This window comes from Hippocampus comes, unplaced genomic scaffold (genome assembly GCF_001891065.2).
Source record: "Hippocampus comes isolate QL1 unplaced genomic scaffold, H_comes_QL1_v1.1 scaffold39, whole genome shotgun sequence".
Classification (NCBI taxonomy): domain Eukaryota; kingdom Metazoa; phylum Chordata; class Actinopteri; order Syngnathiformes; family Syngnathidae; genus Hippocampus; species Hippocampus comes.
The window spans coordinates 4,724,118-4,744,240 of NW_017842054.1; the positions used below are offsets into that span (position 1 = coordinate 4,724,118).

Below are 20,123 nucleotides of genomic sequence, written 5' to 3' on the forward strand. Positions count from 1 at the left end.
GGAAAAAAAAAGCTTGTTTCCAGTTGCTGAGTACTCTTTTCACACAAGGCCAGGCAGATTTTAATTGCCTTTTTCCTTACTAAATCAACATTGAAAAACTGCATTTTATGTTTACTTGGCTTATCCTGATGATTTACATTTGTTTGATCATCTTAAACATTAAAGTGGTGTTACTATGCAAAAGAGTAAGAATTTGAGAAGAGGGCAAATACTTTTTTATGACACTATGTCTCACTGTCCTTATTGCTATTTGAAAATGGGCATCAACCCATGCTGTTCGTTGACAGTTATGTGTGCTCTGTCAGAAATCATGTTGTCTTCCTGCAGGACTGGATGTAAAGTGTGAGGCTTGTCAGAGGTTTTTCCGAGATGGTCTGACTATCTCGTTTACAAAGATCCTGACTGATGAGGCAGTCAGTGGCTGGAAGTTTGAGATTCATGTGAGTACCTTTGCACTGCTTATGTAGCTTATTCAAAGAAATATTGTGACGAATGGGTCCCATAAGTTTCTAAGCATCTTACACAGTGCCTGTAAAAGCAGGCTTTAAAGGTACTCATTGCGGTATCAATCGATTTAGGGTTATTAACACCACAATTACAAGAATATTTTGTTATTTTTACATTAGTTCCTGGGCCCAAAGGTTTATGTCGACAATAGTTTTATTTACGCGTATCAGTCAAGGTCCTTGGAATATTTATGTAAAACAGGTTGAAGACCTGTAGCTGCTGTACAACTACCATGTGGAAAAAGGACTAATTCGATCCAAAACAATGGCATCATAAAAGCCCTAAGGCAGAAAATATAAAAATAGAAACTACAATTACACCAGTTTTCTTTTGGCATGACTAGAACATTGCATTTTTTTCAGACTATCCTGTTAACAGCCACAGACAGCACAGAGACTGAAGTGTATGGCAGCAAATAGTCATCCAATAGCATTGCAGACCCCTCTCTGATGTAAAAGATTCCTGGGTGGTTCCTTGGCCATCTTAAAAACGCTACCATCCTTAGATAAAATTGTGATGTGAACCCGCTAAAGTTCATTGTCCTGGTGTAAGTTTCCTGTAGTGTAAAGGGGCCTTACTAAAGATTTCCCAATGGGGAGACATTATGGTATTCGTGCATTCCTAGTTGCTGTCAGGAAGGGACTTATGTTTGATGCGCATTGTTTACTGATTGTAGTAATTGTTTTTCTTTCTTTCTTTGCCTTTTTCTGCAATCTGTGTTTCCAGCGGTGTATCATCAATAACACGCACCGCTTGGTCGAGCTGTGTGTGGCCAAGCTCTCTCAGGACTGGTTCCCACTACTGGAGCTTCTGGCCATGGCCACCAACCCTCACTGCAAATTCCACATCTATAATGGCACGCGGCCTTCAGAGACTGTACCCGCAGGAGCACAGTTGGCCGACGATGACCTCTTCGCCAGACCACCAGACCCACGCTCGCCTAAGGTATATCACTGCTCATGCTATTTATTATGGAATCAAAACATCTTGCATTTAGTTGTTTTCAAAGCAGGTTACACCTCCTTTCTCTTTTGTCAATTGCAGGGCTGGTTGGTGGACTTAATAAATAAGTTTGGCGCATTAAACGGGTTTCAAATGTTGCACGATCGCTTCATGAGTGGCGAAGCACTGAACGTCCAGATCATCGCTGCACTTATCAAGTAAGCTTGTTGACAAGCCTGCCCTAATCTCATGTGCGGTCCTGACTAGTCATGTTTCTCATTTTTTTCCATTGCAGGCCTTTTGGCCAGTGTTATGAGTTCCTCACCTTGCACACCGTGAAGAAGTACTTTCTCCCCGTCATTGAAATGGTCCCCCAGTTCCTGGAGAACCTCACCGACGAGGAGCTTAAGAAAGAGGCCAAGAATGAAGCCAAAAACGACGCACTGTCCATGATAATCAAGTCTCTAAAGAGTCTTGCATCCCGTGTACCAGGGCAAGAGGAGACTGTGAAGAATTTAGAGATTTTTAGGTTAAAAATGATTCTTAGGTAAGGACAGTGCTTTGGAATGGAAATTCAACACATTCATGCTGAAGTTATCTGAAATAAACTTTTTTTTTTTCTCTTGCCAGGTTATTGCAAATTTCTTCTTTTAATGGCAAAATGAATGCACTAAATGAAGTCAACAAGGTGATCTCAAGTGTGTCCTACTACACTCATCGGCACAACCCTGAGGAGGATGAATGGCTGACTGCAGAGCGCATGGCGGTGAGCTCAGTCGCTCAGTACTTCTGCACTCCATTTTGGTGACTTTACTTCACCGTTTTTATTTTTGTGCCTCAGGAGTGGATCCAGCAGAACCACATCTTGTCCATCGTCCTAAGGGACAGCTTACACCAGCCTCAGTATGTTGAGAAACTGGAGAAGATCCTTCGCTTCGTTATCAAAGAGAAAGCTCTTACCATGCAGGATCTCGACAACATCTGGGCAGCACAGGTGGGCATCCCAGTATTGTCCTAATAATGTCCTTATGATAAAACTGCTGCTTTAATATAGTGGAACTTCCTTTTTATATTAAAATGCAATGTGAGTTTGCTAACATACCTTTGTTGTGTTCTGAATAACAGTGTGTCTGCAGGTCCTTAGTCTTATGTGAGGTTTTCTACAATGAAGTCCCTATCATCCTTAAAGATCCTACTTCATCCTTAGATATACCCCTAAAAGGTCTTAATGCCACATACACATATGCATCAGTTGTCCAGTTATGCCCAACGAGCTTCTGGCAATGTGTCATTTTATTTTGTAGAGCGTAGTGGCTTTTGCATGAATAAATGCCATTACATACAGGCAGCAATCTCTCAAAATTTCACAAACAAATTCCAATGAAGTTGGACAGTTGTCTAAAGCAACAATGAATACGTTTTGCAAATCTTTTTTCAACATATAGTCAATTGAATTCACTACAAAACAGGATAATTAATGTGAACATGAACATTCCCACAAAGAAAGGAGAGGCATATCTTTACCATTCTTACGTCATAATCATCCCATTTAACAACACGTAATAAGTGTTTGCAAACCTAAGATACTAATTGTTGAAGCTTTGTAGGTGGAATTCTTCCCCCTACTCGCGCACTCATACTACGAAACCACACTGCCACAACACATGCAGAATGTGGTTTGCCGTTGTCTTGCTGAAATAAGCAGGGATGTATCTGAGAAAGGCGTTGCTTGGAGGGCTGTGTACCTTGCTTCAAAACTGCATGTCCATTTCAGCCTTAACAGATGTACAAGTTACCAGTTCCATGGGCACTCACATCACCCCATGCCATTACAGACTCTGGCTTTTTGAATTTAACAATCTGCATGGTCTTTTTCCTCTTCGTCCCAGAAGATACAACAAACACGATATCCAAAACCAATTTGAAATGTGGGCTCGTCAGCCGTCTGTACAGTTTTACACCTCGCGTCAAACTATCTAAGATGAGCTTGGACCTAAAGAATCTGATGGCATTTATGGTTATTTTGATAAGGATATGGATCGTAGATGATGAAATCCCTAAATTCCTTACAATTGTGCATTGAGAAAAGTTCTTAAACTGTTGGACGATTTGCTCATACAGTTGTTCATCAAGTTCATCGCTCCATCTGAGCCTTTCAAGAATGCCCCTTTTCACACCCAATCATGAGACTCACCTGTTTCCAGTTAACCTGTTCACCTGTGGATTGCTCCAAACAGTATTTTTTTTTTTTTTTGTTTGTTTCTTTTTTGTATTCCTCAGCTTTCCCAGTCTTTTTTTGCCTGTCCAAGCTTTTTGGGAATGTGGTGCAGGCATCAAATTTAAAAAAAGAATATTTCGGGGGGAAGAAAAAAAACACTAATTTGAACATTAAATCTCTTTGGAGTTATTTTTAAATGGATATACTGTAGTATAGTTTTCGGTCTATACCTCATGATAAAGTATATCGTACCAGTCAAGAAAATGTATCATGAGGAAGGAAAAAAATGTCAGCCCGGATTGAAATGGAAATTTATTTTACAGGTACCAACAACAGTAGAGCTCAGAGTCCCAAAGTATACATTGATAAATCAGTGCACTGTATATGTAATGGTAATTTTTTCCACTCTCTCTGCGTGCAGGCTGGGAAACATGAGGCCATTGTGAAAAATGTCCATGACCTCCTGGCCAAGCTAGCATGGGATTTCTCACCTGAGCAGCTTGATCATCTATTTGACTGTTTTAAGGTGAGTCGGAGTCTTAATAATTTGCCGTTCATAAAGTGTTAGATGTAGTTGTATGTATTTTAATTCAGTAATATTCCATAAAATTTCTTTTTTTTTTTAACTGTTGAAAAAAAAAAAATCAAACAAAAACATTCTGCTGTTTAATGCAGTGGATACCACCAGCAGACATCACTAACTGTTTCCCCGTGCAGGCAAGCTGGACGAATGCCAGCAAGAAGCAGCGTGAGAAACTGCTCGAGCTTATCCGGCGTCTGGCCGAGGATGACAAAGACGGCGTGATGGCCCACAAGGTCCTCAATCTGCTGTGGAACCTTGCCCACAGTGACGATGTGCCTGTAGATATCATGGATCAAGCTCTTAGCGCTCACATCAAAATATTAGATTATAGCTGCTCACAGGTAAGTTTTTAAGATTTGTTTTTTTCTTGATATAACAATGTGTATGTATGTATCTATGTATGTATCTATGTATGTATATGAATTGACAATGTTAGTTTTATATTCATAGGACAGAGACACTCAGAAGATCCAGTGGATTGATCGTTTCATAGAGGAGCTGCGAACTAATGACAAATGGGTTATTCCTGCCTTGAAGCAAATCAGAGAAATCTGTAGTCTTTTTGGAGAAGCTCCACAGAACTTGAGGTGAGCTCATGGCTGACATTCATCGCAGTTAAGCACAAACGAGCAAACTTCGCTACCAGTCTGTTTGACAAAACTCCGAGCTGTAATGCTTGTCGTCTAGTTCCTACTTGACAATATGTAGTTTGGATGGCTGTTGTTTTTCAGAAAGAAAATGCGAATTAACATGCAAATGAACTTAGTGGGGTAAGTGCTAGTACCAGGGTTCGACCTGCTTCTCCACTAGCCAATAAGCTTTTACTCTTTGACATGTTATCATGGAACTTTCTATGAATCTGCTTTGGCCAATTATTTCTTGGGTTCCATCTCAAATAACCATATTTCATTTTTGAACCCCCAAGTACATTTAGAGTCATACAGATACAGTGGAACCTTGACTCAATGTTAGTTACACACAACATTTTTCTGGAAAAGCTGCCTCTAGTTTCATACGTGTTTCGTATGCAAAGCATTTCAGTATGGAAGCGTGATCAGTGCTGTGCTTCTCGCACAATTTAACATCATTGGCTCTGTGCGTAATTCATTGCGATAGTTGTTTTGTTTTTATTTATTTTTTCCTTTTAATTAGACCTTAGATTGACCTGAAGGTTGCTATTGGCTGTTAACGCTCCCAGCAAGACATCAAACTCATTGTCTCCACATGCAGCAAATAGAAAGCTCTTGTGTGTGCAGCAGAGGTTCCGCTTACATGTATGCTTCTCTCAATCACAATTCTAAAAGTGACCGCCTAGATATCCGAGTAACGTGGCAAAAAAACTTTGACAGTATGTGTCTGATATACAGTGGGGCACAAAAATATTAAATCACCCACCAATTGTGCCAGTTCTCCCACTTAAAAAGATGAGAGAAGCCTGTACATCTCATCATAGGTGTACCTCAACTATGAGAGAGAAAATGAGAAAAAAATTACAGAAAATCATATTGTCTCATTTTTAAAGAATTTATTTGCAAATTGTTGTGGAACATAAGTATTTGGTCACCTTCAAGCACGATTTCAGACTCTCACAGACATGTATCTTCTACTATAAGAGGCAGTTTGATCTTGTTCATCAGTATAAAAGAAGCCTGTCTTTTGCCAACAAAGGGTATCTTATGAAAAAGAAGCAGCTAAACCAACGATGAAGTATGCGCGTGCATGTGGCATACTCAAGCGGAACAAAAGCGTGGTGTAACTTCATTCAAATAAATGACCAGTCGACTCAGTACAACTCTTGCAATAGGATGGTATTGTGCATATTAACATGATTGAACACCTCTGGATAAAGACATGTTGTACAAGTAAGAGTGTTAACCATGTAGCCAGTAGAGTAGAAACTACATAGTACAATGTACAGTACACAAAATCATTAATTTTTTTAATTAAAAATTTTAAATAGCTTGAAAAAATCTAATTGTCAAGATTGACTATAAAATCATTTTATTGTAAAAGATTTTTGACCCCTATCATTCAGACCTACAAAGCACGTGGTTTAAATGGTGTTTATTTAATCTTTATATCGGCCAGTTTATTTCGCTTTTTCATGGTTGCCTTGACTTTATATTAAGTACTATATGTTAAAATGAAATTATCTAAATTCAGCCTTTTTTCTCCGCGTCATTATTTTTCAATAGTTACCAAAAAAATATATATATATATCTTGACCAATATGAAATACTTACGTGATACGGTCATACCTCGGTTTTCGACCATAATCCGTTCCAGAAGGCTGTTCGAAAACCGATTTGTTCGAAAACCGAAACCTCGCTCTTTAAAAAAATAAATAAATAAATAAAAAATCTCTATTGAACACGTCTGTTCACCATGGAACACTAAACGAGGAAGCGTCGTTTCCTCGTCTACCCGAGGAACCATCACTTCCTCATGTAAGGAAGGCGAGAGGGTCAAGTGACGCATTCAATTGCGCTCAGTTTGTTCGAGAACCGAAATTCGGTCGTCATCCGAGGCATAAAAAACTCAAAATTTTTGGTCGAAAACCGATTTGGTCGAGAACAGAGACGTTCGAAAACCGAGGTTTGACCGTATACTTAGAAAGTACCTTGAGACCGAAATACTGTACGCAAGGTGATTTGAGATGGAGCCCCATACCTCCTGAGGCCAGCATTTGAATATCAGTGGTGTTTCTTCTTGCCTTGCTCCCATTTAATTCACTGTGTACTGTCACAACCGTCTAATGATAGTCATCTGCCACAACAGGACACAAGTTCAGTTTTATACAGATAATGGTGAAACAATTTTTGTGTGTAATTGTATTCCGGATTTCAACATAAGGTCTCTCTTTATTCAGTTTACTTTTTTCGTATAGATTGTGTCATCCAAAGTTAATGTTTTGGAGGTGTGGTCTGGAATCATGCATTTAATATTAGGTTCAATATTTTTGCCTAGGTTAGTGCCATGTTCCCGGAAATGTTTGTTTACTCAACAGCAGATGAGGCGGAGGCCTACATATATGTATATACAAATGCATGTCAAACAGTGTTACCGACATAGTACATTCTATGCCACGAGAAACTGGAGTTCAATACTCAATGAAAGGATTTTGGTGAACCCCAATTCGCAGAGATTAGGATCTGAGACCTTCAGCAAAAATGGAAAATTCTCGACTAATTAACTCCTTCCTTGAAAGGAGTTTCAAATTGCATAGAGAGGCCACAAAATGACGGCAAGCACTTTAAGGGATTGATGTTGTATGTTTTAAGTATACAGTCTTGTACGCATATTACATTAATGACAATTAAATAGCTAAATTATTCAACAAAAATATTGTCAATATTAGCAAGCATATTAACCCCTTAAACCGAGGGCAACTTTGCCAAAAACGCCTATGGAAAGGTGCACCCAAAGTAAATTTGTAGCTGTTCTTGAACCATTTGGAGTACCGTATTTTCACAACCATTCGGCGCACCGTATTGTTGGGCGCAGTCTCACTAACGGGTGCTATTTTGGTATTTTACACATAGACAAAACGCACTGTATTATTGGGCGCAGTTTTACAGTGGTAAAACATACGCCATCTTAAACATACGGCATGCGTGCACGCACGCTAAAAACACGTTAGCTTGAAGCATACGGTAGCATGCTAAGACATACGGATACACGCTAAAAACACGTTTTTAAAAAGGCAACGGAAGCAAAACTGAGTTCAGTTGCATTTTATTTAGCCATCTTACAATGTACTCACGTTTTTTGATCAACGTACACAGTCGAACAAACGTGAGTACACAGTCGAATGGTGACTGTGGAGACGCTTCTGCCGGCTGCTCTTTGATCAACAATCCACCGCTCCAGTTGGTCTTCCAACTCGGGCCACCTTGCCTTCTGTCCACGGAAACTCAGCTTCGTCTTTTTGACTTGGCGAAGCTCGTTCTCCTGCTTCCTCCATTTGCGAGCCATGGATTCGTTGACTTGAAATTCTCTCGCAGCTGCTCGATTCCCATGTTTCTCCGCATAACCGATGGCTTGAAGCTTGAACTGAGCTTTGTAGGCGTGTCTCTTTGTAGAAGTAATTTCGGGGGTTCTTAGAAACCAAAACCGAAGTTGTTTTGCAATAACGCACATATCCACACTTTATACAGGTGCTGGTACCTGCTAGGGCATGCCTGTCCTCATTCACTTCCGCCTTTTCTCTATATAAACGCGTGTCGGCTCTCTGTCAGGTTTTGGTACTCAGCGCATACACAAGACGCTCCGCATTATAAGGCGTGCTGTCCACTTTGGAGAAAATTTTAGACTTTTAATGGCGCCTTATAGGTGTGAAAATACGGTACTGTACTGTATCAGCATAGTTTTGGTCTCTTTTTGAAATATTCAAAATTTTATCATTATGAATATTTCTCCCTTACAGTAAGAATCTGTTTAAGTGCCCCTGTCACTGAACTATGGATGTTCGAAAACAGAAGAAAAAGGCGAATCTTATGTTCGTCAAATTTCTTTTCACAAAATCTGCCTTGAAAATGGATTTAGAATGTTGATTAGGACTTGAAAACACTACAGGATCAAAGCTTGAGGTATCCCCCAGTTCCGGTTCAAATTCGACAATTGTAACATTTAGGGTACCATTCAAATCTCCAGAAACTCAGCTTTTAAAAGATGTATAACATGTTCACACATGTACTCAGCTGACGACGTGCATCAGCGGTTTGTTTTGACAGATGACGGAGAAATTATTCAACAAAAATATTGTCAATATTAGTAAGCATATTAACCTATGAAAAGCTAATACAAACTGATTCATTACACATGGGCAAACAAATACATTCATTACCATTTTAAGCAAACTGTATTAAGTCATGAAACATGACTTTAGCATTTAAATTCTCTTGACGTCTGTGTTTGAGCAAGAGCATTTATGAACAGAGGTGATTGCTCTTACCTTTTTATCTGATGGGAAAGTGGTCACTCTTTCAGAAGTTCATTGTGTCTTAAGTGGATGAAGCAGCCAGGCACTCGTCAGGGCGCGGTGTTTGAGTGCCAATTTTTTAAGGAAATATAATATTTCCATAATTTATCAGTTCAGCTTGAGCCTAGCCATTACCGGTTAAGTGAGAACAACCAGTTAATAATCCAGACAGACTCCTGTGTTGTTGTCATATGGTTCTCATTTGTATTCATTTATTTATTGATAATATATAATTGATAAATTATAAAATGTATTTTTATACAATATAATATAATATATAATTATTTCATGGGTGCAAGTCAGGAAATTACAACTATGGTATTTTTTTGCTACATTGTTACACACACACACACACACACACACACACACACACACACACACAAAAACCTTGCTCTATGCTGCAGATAAATACCAATGCGAAATGAGCCGATTGTCATCCTCCTCGCCATCGAATTTGCAGTCTTTGTTGATTCATTGCTCGATATTTTTGTCCTACCCTTGTTCCCTTCTATATACCTCACTCTTCTTACTGTTAACTTTTTAGTCAAACCCAGAGGAATCCACACGTGTTTTACCGTCATGACCTTATCAACCAGCTGCAAAACAACCATGCCCTGGTTACGCTCGTGGCTGAGAATCTGTCAGCCTACATGGAGACAATGCGGCAGTTCTCCAAAGGTATACATTGAAGAGAAAAATAAACACGGAAAGTGAAGTAATCAGATGGATACATATGTATTTTTATTTTTTTTTAATGATCGCAGAAGAACAGGCAGAGTTTGACCCTCAGATAGTCCGACCGGGAAGCCGCTACAGCCATGTCCAGGAAGTGCAAGAACGGCTTAACTTCCTGAGGTACTAAAGGACACTGAGATACAAAGATAGTCAAATGACAGGAAAGGTGGTGTTACTTCCAGTTGCCCGTAACGATCAAATGTTTCTGTTTTTGCCAGGTTCCTTCTTAAAGATGGCCAATTGTGGCTCTGTGCTCCTCAGGCCAAACAGATTTGGAATTGTCTGGCTGAGACTGCAGTCTTCCTCTGTGACCGTGAGGCCTGCTTCAAATGGTATCATTCACTTTGATCCTGGATTTTTATGTCTTCCGCACACAAATGTGTCGAACAACATCCCAAATAGTACCACATTGCAGGTACTCCAAACTAATGGGCGATGAACCCGACCTGGACCCAGACATCAACAAGGACTTTTTTGAGAATAATGTCCTGCAGTTGGACCCATCCTTGTTGACGGAGAATGGCATGAAGTGCTTCGAAAGGTTCTTTAAGGCTGTGAACTGCAGAGAGGGGAAACTGGTGGCCAAACGTAGGGCCTACATGATGGATGACCTGGAACTCATAGGCCTAGACTACCTCTGGAGGGTAAGAAGTGCTCATTTTGTGTTTTTCTTCCAAATATTTACTAGCATATTTTCTTGGCATACACAGATATCAAGTGATGCATTTTCAATGATCCAAACATACAAACCATTATTTCACAAGTATCACTGGTATAGACACAGAATCGTCTTTTGTTAATTGAAAAACTACAGGACACCGGAAGGAAAACCCCAATGTCTCCACCAGTTGTAAAGGTCCACCATAGAATGCACCACTCCACTGAGGCCCGTGACTCCACTGAGGCCCGTGTGTCTCTTAAAGCTGCGACGACCATATTTCAAAATATGAACTCAACTTCATGAGTGTTACATATATAAAGAATTAGATAAAAGTAATACAGTATTTGTAAACTGGAATGGCACCCATCCATCCATTTTCTACCAGTTATCCGGGATTAGGTCATGGGGGCTTTAGTAGGGAAGCTCAGACTTCCCTCTCCCCAGCTACATTTTCCAGCTCACCTCAGGGGATCCCAAGGCGTTTTCAGGCCAGCTGGGAGAGACAGTCTATCCAGCATGCCCTGGGTTGTCCCCGAGGCCTCCTGCCGGTGGGACATGCCTGGAACACCTCACCAAGGAGGCGTCCAGGAGGCATCCTAATCAGATGCCCGAGCCACCTCATCTGGCTCCTCTTGATGTGGAGGAGAAGTGTCTCGACTCTGAGCCCCTCTCAAATGACCAAGCTTCTCACCTCATCTCTAAGGGAGAGCCCGGCCACCCTGTGGAGGAAACTCATCTCCTCCCCTTGTATCCAGTATCTTGTTCTTTCGGTCATGACCCATAGCTCGTGACCATAGGTGAAGGTAGGAACGTAGATTGACCGGTAAATTGAGAGCTTCGCCTTTTGGCTGAGCTCCTCTTTCACCACAACAGACTGAAACGAAGTCTGCTAAATGTGTTAGCATGAACACTGCCATAAATGGGTTAGAACTTTGTTGCGAACATGCCGGTGTGTCTGCCAAGTGGCAGATCAATAGACTAAATTCATTAAGCGACATCCCAGGAAGTTCATGCCTCTCTTTCACACATTTGTACCTTTCTTTTGGGAGACAAGTTCACCCTCCTTTGAAGTAGACATGCATCATATTTACCATGTTTTTGATTTTGTGTCAGGTGGTAATTCAAGGAAGTGATGACATCGCCAGCAGAGCCATAGACCTATTGAAGGAGATCTACACCAATCTTGGACCAAAATTACAAGTCAACCAGGTACACACAGAACTGTGTCCAAACCCTTAATTTTCAGGTTAGAGGTCACCTTCTGCAAAAACAAGGTACTTGACGTTATGATTTGCTGCTTGCAGGTGGAAATTCATGAAGATTTTATCCAGTCATGTTTTGACCGTCTGAAGGCATCGTACGACACGCTCTGTGTGTTGGATGGAGACAAAGATAGTATAAACTGTGCACGCCAGGAGGCAATACGCATGGTGCGAGTTCTCACTGTGCTTAAGGAGTACATCAATGAATGTGACAGTGATTACCATGAAGAGAGGACCATCCTGCCCATGTCGAGGTGGAATGACAAGTCTCAGCTATTCAACAAATTTGTGCCTTATTTTTGAGACTCCATTTTTACATGTTTTCTGTTTTCTTTCAGGGCGTTCCGGGGAAAGCATATCACGTTAATCGTGCGCTTCCCAAACCAGGGGCGGCAGGTGGATGACCTGGACATCTGGTCACATACCAACGACACAATTGGCTCAGTGCGTCGCGGCATCCTGAATCGCATCAAAGCGAACGCCGCACATACCAAGATAGAACTTTTTATCGGAGGGGAGGTGGTCGACCCTGCTGATGACAGGAAGCTGATTGGACAGCTGAACTTGAAAGACAAAACGGTAACTTTCACATCTTAATCTCATTTTGTCTTATGACTCCTCTTGAGGATGGACTTTAATATAATCGCTATTGCCTAGGACAAAGTTTAAGAGCTGAGGCAGTCTAGACCTACCCAACATTGTGGGGGCGATCATAATCCACATTGCAAATTTTGCTACTTTTTTTTTCGTTAAATAATCCACATTGCAAATTTTGCTACTTTTTTTTTCGTTAACAGCAGTGGTCCGGTGGGCTCAGCAGTTAAATTTTAATATCCATGTATGAACAATCGTGTCTATAAATTAAAGAAATTAGTAAATAAGTGTGCATTGCTCTGAATGGAAAAAGGGAGTTTTCTATAAGGAAGGCATTTCCAAAAAGGGGAGTTTTCTATTAGGAAGGCCTTTGCAAGGTGAGGAGTATCAGTATGTTCCAGTAGAATAGTGTTGTTCATAATTTTTAGACTTTACACTGAGCTGATCGATTGGATCGAAATCTGTCTCATTTGTATTTTTATGCAAAATGCATGATCAACTGAAATATCGTAATTTGCGCAATCCATCAATGACGTCATTGATCGGATACCTGAAATAAGACATGACAGCAAACACAACTTCTCCGGGGTTGATCCGTGCTGTGTATAAGGGAGCCTGAAAGCTAATATATTTTTAGCCTTTGGTTGTCTCATGTGGACGGAAAGCTTTTGCGTTGGGAGGCGGAAGTTCCGCCACTGCGTCCTCAACCATCCAATCACAAAGTAATAGCATTCCTGAAGTTTTTTAATATTATTTATTTATTGGTTGGTAAAAACTCCATAAAACATTTCATTTATGTCAGAAAAGGAACTTTTAGCAGTATGTGTGTTACTTATTTAATTTTAACTTCTACAATTCAAAATAGCTTTCATCCTTCAGTGTAAGTTACGTGAATTCCAGCCACGAGCATTCACACAATCACTGATGCAGGCGTGTTTGAACATGAGCTCCGTTTTTGACAAGATACACTAAACATTTGTTAAAGGAGGATATGAGATGTACTGCAGTTATCCTGAGTTTGAGTTGATCTAGTCTTGTGACGCGATTAACATATAAAGTCAATACAGTGTGCATAGACCGTGGCGAATCTGTACGGCTACACCCTAGCCAAATGGCTTCGAGTGTGCAGGGGTTGACTGAACAGTAAATATACAAACCCAATTCCAATGAAGTTGGGACATTGTATTAAACATAAAATCAGAATACAATGATTTTCAAATCATGTTCAACTTATATTTGGTCGAATATACTACAAAGACAAGATATTTAGTGTAAAAACAAACAAAAAAAAGTTTCCGTTTGAACATTAAATATATTGTATTTGTTGTGTGTTCAATTAAATATCGGTTGAACATGATTTGCAAATCATTGATTTCATATTATTATTATTATTATTATTTTTTTTTAACTTCTGATCGCCGATCTACCCCGGAAACCGTGTTTGCGTTAAGCCTAGTAATTTTGTCATGTTTCTTTAGCTGATCACAGCCAAGCTAACTCAGGTCAGCACCAACATGCCCTCCAGCCCGGACAGCTCGTCCGACTCTTCCACTGGTTCACCTGGTAACCATGGCAACCACTACGGCGATGGGCCCAACCCCGAAGTAGAGAGCTGTCTTCCCGGTGTGGTGAGTTTGTACATGGTCACTTTTATAGAGTTGCACTTTAAAGAGTTGCCTCACATATTGATGTTTGAATGTCATGGTTCTTAAAAGAGCATCTCTCACTCAGTAACGTTTGCTGTTTTGCAGATCATGTCGCTGCACCTACGCTACATCTCCTTCCTGTGGCAGGTTGCTGACCTGGGCTGCCAACTCAACATGCCCCTACTTAGAGATGGAGCCAGAGTTCTCATGAAACTCATGCCCCCAGGTAATTGTTGCACTGCTTTCATTATGAGGCAGCATTTTTAGTTGAGTTGAGGGAAGCATAAAACTTAACTGCTACATTGTGTGCGTGTGTGCTTGTGTTTTACTATAGATAACACCACTGTGGAGAACCTACGGGCTATGTGTTTAGACCATGCCAAGCTCGGGGAGAACAGCCTCAGCCCTTCACTGGATTCTCGCTTCTTTGGCCCCTCACCCTCACAAGTGCTCTACCTCATTGAGGTACAACTCCATCTGAAATGCATACAGTGGCAATGATTACATTAATTATACTGTATAAAGACAATAAATGTGAAATATTCATGGCAGCTTAATATGAGTATGATGCCGTATTGTTGGTTCTGTCAGGGGCATCACAACTTGGCTCGAGCCCCCTCTCTAAAAGGCTTAATAGTGTCGGACCCTGTTAGAGTAAAAATATTGGGCTTGTACATTCAATGCAACGTTTTTTAATGGTTTCCATTGATATTATTTAAGTTGTAAACCATCCTTCCTGAGTCAGTAGTTGGCATTAGAAAAACAGCATGCTTTCTGTCAGATATTCTAAATCTTAAGTTTACAAGAAGGTTTGGAGCAAAGTTGGACATCCTTTTTTGCCATCAGTCCTTCAATTGCCATACTAGATATATGAAAAAAATACATAGCAATATTTGAACTAATACTTAATGTCTTTGATTAAATTATGAGCATTTGTGGTTTAAATGTTTTCAGGCTTTTTAGAACATTTTATTTTCAGAATTGCACTGCATGTTGTATCGGCTGTTGTCATGACAGTGGGTTCCCTGCAGGTTTTCACTGTTCATGCCTATATTCCAGGTTGTCTATGCTTTGCTGATGCCAGCCAGCGCCACTCTAGGCGAGGATGCGTGCGACTTCCAGGACAACTTCCTGAAGAGTGGTGGCTTGCCGCTTGTGTTGAGCATGCTGACCAGGAACAACTTCCTGCCATCAGCTGACATGGAGACGCGGCGCGGGGCTTACCTCAATGCGTTGAAAATCGCCAAACTCCTCCTCACGGCTGTCGGATTTGGTCATGTAAAAGCGGTGGCGGAGGCTTGCCAGCCCAACGCTGAGGGGAACATCCCTATTTCCCCGGTTAGGCTACAGATACAAGACCTCATGATTGTTTCCCAAATGGTTGATTCCAACTTCTGATCTTAATCTTTCTCCACTCCAATCGACAACAGATTAATCAGGCCACTCATGATCAGGCTCTGGTGCTGCAAAGTGCCCTGCAAAGCATCCCAAATCCTGCCTCAGAATGTATGCTGCGCAATGTAGCCATCCGCCTGGCACAGCAGATTTCTGATGAGGTAACTGCAAAGAATCAATGGAGTACGTTTTGTAGGGGGGTTGAAATGTGAATATACGTGGTCTTAATTTGGTAACTGGATGGGTCAGTGGTTGGCACGCCTGACTTATGACATCAGGCACTAGGAGTCAAGGTTCTTTGCATTAGTCAACAGGAAATGCATCTTGTATAAGAGCTGTCAAACGTATTCCGCAAGTAACTCGCTGGGGCGATTCCAGACTGATACTGAGCCCAGAGTCAAACAACAACTTTAATGTGCTTAATTTTTGGATGCTTATAGAGAAACCAGGAAAAGACGTTTTGCTCAAAAGAATTAAGGGAACATTCAGACCTGGATTAGCTCCTTATCGCTCAATTGTCTATAATTTTTCAGAGCAAAAACACCTACAAGGGTTTATATAAACTTCAACAGTTTTCTTAATGTAAACACTAGACTATATTAATTTTAAGTGATTCTTGATGGTGATTTTGTTATAGCCCATCAAGTTTACTTGGGCTGAAGCAGTGACGAATGTTGCAATCTGACACCGATGCACCTAGCAGTTCACCTTAATTTCTTTGGGGGTTGTTCTGGGCTCGTTTTGTTACAAGTCGTATTTACATCTATTGGACTCATTAATTTTCCTCCTGCAGCCACCTCCGGGGAGGTTGGCTACACTGCAGTAAATTTCTCAATATGTGCAACTGTAATCAGAGCACCGTTAAGCTGCTTTGAAATGGTCTTAATAGCCTTTAGCTTTAATTTTCTATAATAATATGTCAATAATTATCTTTATTTCCTGAGCCAAATCGCTTCACATTCATAGTGCCATGTTCACTGTGGTACAAACAAGTAAGTCGTCAAACTTCATAGTGCTTACTTCTCACCCTTTGATAGGCTGACTGACTGCGTAGACACACATGATGCTAATTAGAGGATACACGGTGGTTGAACATGTTGCTATGGTCAAATTCTTTTCCAATAATATTATTTAGGAGTCCCATGATTTTTGTGAAGTCAGTTTGATGACATTTTAAAAAATTCTGTTGAACCACATTTTCAAAAGCAATGTCTGATTTTCATTGACTAATTTTTATTACATTTGTAATTATTAATGTTCTAATTTGTCCATGTATGTATATTAATGTTTTTTTGTGACACTTTCAGAATTTTTTTCAGACATCAAAGTCTATTCCTGACATCTGTGTCATCCGAGCAGTACAGAAAATAATTTGGGCATCAGGCTGTGGCACGGTGCAGCTTGTCTTCAGCTCTAATGAAGATATCAGCAAGATATACGAGAAAGTAAATATAAAGTTAGCCTGAGTGAGAACTTTTCAATGTACTTTTCAATGGCAATTGCATTTTAAAACAAATGTATTTTCAGACGAATGCAGCGAAGGAACCAGATGGAGAAGACGAGCAGGTGTGTTGCGAGGCCTTGGAAGTGATGACTTTGTGTTTTGCAGTGATGCCCACAGCCCTTGACACCCTCAGTAAGGAGAGGGCATGGCAAACCTTCATTATAGACTTGTTGCTACACTGCCACAGCAAGTAAGTGCACCATTATGTGTTGGGTATTTTCAGCATGAATGACAAAAAAGCGGCAGAATAGGTTGACATTTGCAGTTTTTTTCTTATAGCGTGGTTGTCTCTGCTTTTGACAGATCTGTGCGTCAGATGGCCCAGGAGCAGTTTTTCCTGATGGCAACCAGGTGCTGCATGGGCCACCGACCCCTCCTCTTCTTCATTACTCTCCTTTTTACTGTTCTAGGGGTGAGTGATACAAACATAACATGAAGTGCTCCTTTGCCAGCTGCTGATTGCATCTTAACTTTTCTCAGACCACTGCTAAGGAGCGAGCTAAACATGCTGGGGACTATTTCACTTTGCTTCGGCATCTCCTGAACTATGCCTACAACAGCAACATCAACCTGCCAAATGCTGAGGTGCTGCTCAACAATGAGATTGACTGGCTCAAAAGGATAAGGGTAGGCTATCCTGTCTTTTCTCAGGTTAGCATGGGATTTGTTTTTGCAGTGTCGCAATTTTCACATAAGTTGATGTTTGTGATCTTACATCTACTAGGATGAAGTCAAGAGGACTGGGGAGACAGGTGTGGAGGAGACCATCTTGGAAGGCCACCTTGGGGTCACCAAGGAGCTTTTGGCCTTCCAGACTCCTGAGAAGAAGTATTACATTGGCTGTGAGAAGGGAGGAGCTAACCTCATAAAGGTACTTGATAGGTGTCATCGCATTTGCTTTTTATACTCATGAGTTTCAGGGAATTGTTACACAAAAGCCTGAATTTTTACACCTTTTGTGTGTGTGTGTGGGGGGGGGGGGGCATCTCTGTTCTGTGTGGCAGGCAACACTCAATTCTTCAATCCTGATGTGACGAATATAATGGTTGATGTCCAAATAGTGTTATAGAGTTAATCAAATGATTTTTTTTTTTTCCTCATCAGGAGCTGATTGACGACTTCATCTTCCCGGCGTCAAACGTTTACCTGCAGTACATGAAGAGTGGCGAGTTCCCCACGGAGCAGGCTATCCCAGTGTGCAGCACCCCAGCCTCCATCAATGCTGGCTTTGAGCTCCTGATGGCGCTTGCTGTCGGTTGTTTTCGCAACCTCAAGCAGATCGTCGACACGCTCACGGACATGTACTATTTGGGTAAGTCATTGGATGTGTCCAAATTCACAGGCTATGTCCTCCGAAGGCCGCATGACATCACGTCGGCACCACTCGAACGCATGTGGTGTCCAAATTTGCCACGGTTTATGCGGTTCACAGAGGCTACATGAGGAGGAGTCTGTGAAGGCGTTGAAGGACCGAGTTGCGCCCGAAGTGACTTGATAGGGAATTTGAATGCAGCCTATGTCTTAAAGCAGGGTTACCCACATATCTTTGATCTTAAGTCCAATAAAAAAACACCTCTACCCGAGATTCAATCTTTAATTACAATATATTGCTTATTGCAATATCTACAAAGTAATTACAATGAGCACAGAAGCTGTAGTTGTGTGTACTTTTGCCATGGCACTCTGTGACATTTTGGGTCCCATCCCTAACTTTGGGATCCCTCGTCTTTAAAAATATCTCCCACTTGAGGAAGGTTTGAGCACTTCTTTCTCTTTCCAGGCTGTGAAACCTTGACAGAGTGGGAGTATTTACCTCCTGTGGGACCACGGCCCAATAAAGGCTTTGTAGGTTTGAAGAATGCTGGGGCCACTTGTTACATGAACTCTGTAATTCAGCAGCTGTACATGATTCCTCCCATTCGTAACGGCATCCTGGCTATCGAGGGCACGGGCACTGATGTGGATGATGACATGTCAGGTGATGAGAAGCAGGAGAATGAGGTAATGACAGTTCATTGTAGTTTATTTTTGATGGCTAAATGCAGAATTGTGTAATTAGCTTTACCTTTTGTTCCAACAGACAAATGTGGATCCTCGTGATGAGGTGTTTAGCTATCACCACCAGTTTGACGATAAGCCCGCCAGTAAAGCAGAAGACAGGAAGGAGTACAACATTGGAGTGTTGCGTCACCTGCAGGTCATCTTTGGCCACCTCGCTGCTTCCAGACTTCAGTACTATGTCCCGAGGGGCTTCTGGAAACAATTCAGGTATGTAGTAGTTCAGTCTTTTCCACTGGTTTTGTTGGGTTGTTTTTAAGTGTCTTAAACTTGTGGTCCTGCAGGTTATGGGGTGAGCCAGTGAATCTAAGAGAGCAGCATGATGCTTTAGAGTTTTTCAATTCTTTGGTGGATAGTCTGGATGAAGCACTGAAAGCCTTGGGTCATCCTGCTATGCTCAGCAAAGTGCTAGGAGGGTCCTTTGCCGATCAGAAGATCTGTCAGGGATGCCCTCACAGGTGAGTATTTTTTTTCTATCTCAGAGGGTGACTGCTTTTTACAGTAACACAATGTTTTAGAATAAAAAAAGAAATATCAGATGCATGACAAATATTGGCACATTTATTTTTTCCTTGTTGTGACCCTCCTGAAACATTTCCACTAATGATCAGTTGAGAATCACTGATTGAGAAGATAATGTGTTAGTAAGGCACTGTTAAAAACTGCTGCTCTGTTCAACAACTGTTGTTGAATCATAAAAAAAAAAAATTAAAAAAAACGTGTTGTGGGATAGATAGTTTGTAGTGCACACTCTGGGTTTTTGGTACCTCATAAAAAAAAAAAATGTTACCTTTGCTTTTAGATACGAGTGTGAGGAGTCATTCACAACACTTAATGTAGACATCAGAAACCATCAAAACCTTTTGGACTCCATGGAGCAGTACGTCAAAGGAGATCTACTTGAGGGAGCCAACGCATACCACTGTGAGAAGTGTAATAAGAAGGTAAGATAGGAGAGCACCTGTTTTTTTTTTGTGTGTGTTAGTGTAAAATTGCGACGTAATGCATAATTCACAAAAAAAAAAAAAAAAAAAAAT

The 20,123-nt window shown here is 40.9% G+C and overlaps 1 protein-coding gene across 9 annotated transcripts in view; it reads left to right on the forward strand.

The window, feature by feature from the left end:
* The window catches only part of usp9 (ubiquitin specific peptidase 9), a 45,305-nt gene that overhangs the window by 13,096 nt on the left and 12,086 nt on the right, over window positions 1–20,123 (forward strand). For 4 of the 9 annotated variants that reach the window (XM_019860220.1, XM_019860218.1, XM_019860219.1 and 1 more), the window contains exons 5-36: window positions 328–440; window positions 1,234–1,452; window positions 1,552–1,667; window positions 1,745–1,996; window positions 2,080–2,215; window positions 2,291–2,443; window positions 4,089–4,193; window positions 4,385–4,591; window positions 4,701–4,837; window positions 4,982–5,020; window positions 9,776–9,909; window positions 9,996–10,086; window positions 10,185–10,298; window positions 10,382–10,610; window positions 11,741–11,836; window positions 11,932–12,143; window positions 12,228–12,468; window positions 13,962–14,111; window positions 14,235–14,355; window positions 14,464–14,594; window positions 15,189–15,467; window positions 15,560–15,685; window positions 16,832–16,969; window positions 17,052–17,218; window positions 17,332–17,440; window positions 17,509–17,679; window positions 17,753–17,899; window positions 18,133–18,340; window positions 18,809–19,029; window positions 19,109–19,296; window positions 19,371–19,544; window positions 19,889–20,030. In XM_019860220.1, the coding sequence (XP_019715779.1) occupies window positions 328–440; window positions 1,234–1,452; window positions 1,552–1,667; window positions 1,745–1,996; window positions 2,080–2,215; window positions 2,291–2,443; window positions 4,089–4,193; window positions 4,385–4,591; window positions 4,701–4,837; window positions 4,982–5,020; window positions 9,776–9,909; window positions 9,996–10,086; window positions 10,185–10,298; window positions 10,382–10,610; window positions 11,741–11,836; window positions 11,932–12,143; window positions 12,228–12,468; window positions 13,962–14,111; window positions 14,235–14,355; window positions 14,464–14,594; window positions 15,189–15,467; window positions 15,560–15,685; window positions 16,832–16,969; window positions 17,052–17,218; window positions 17,332–17,440; window positions 17,509–17,679; window positions 17,753–17,899; window positions 18,133–18,340; window positions 18,809–19,029; window positions 19,109–19,296; window positions 19,371–19,544; window positions 19,889–20,030 (5,066 nt within the window). The remainder of the gene's footprint in view (window positions 1–327; window positions 441–1,233; window positions 1,453–1,551; window positions 1,668–1,744; window positions 1,997–2,079; window positions 2,216–2,290; window positions 2,444–4,088; window positions 4,194–4,384; window positions 4,592–4,700; window positions 4,838–4,981; window positions 5,021–9,775; window positions 9,910–9,995; window positions 10,087–10,184; window positions 10,299–10,381; window positions 10,611–11,740; window positions 11,837–11,931; window positions 12,144–12,227; window positions 12,469–13,961; window positions 14,112–14,234; window positions 14,356–14,463; window positions 14,595–15,188; window positions 15,468–15,559; window positions 15,686–16,831; window positions 16,970–17,051; window positions 17,219–17,331; window positions 17,441–17,508; window positions 17,680–17,752; window positions 17,900–18,132; window positions 18,341–18,808; window positions 19,030–19,108; window positions 19,297–19,370; window positions 19,545–19,888; window positions 20,031–20,123) is intronic. The other 5 variants (XM_019860221.1, XM_019860225.1, XM_019860226.1 and 2 more) reach the window with 3 other exon arrangements.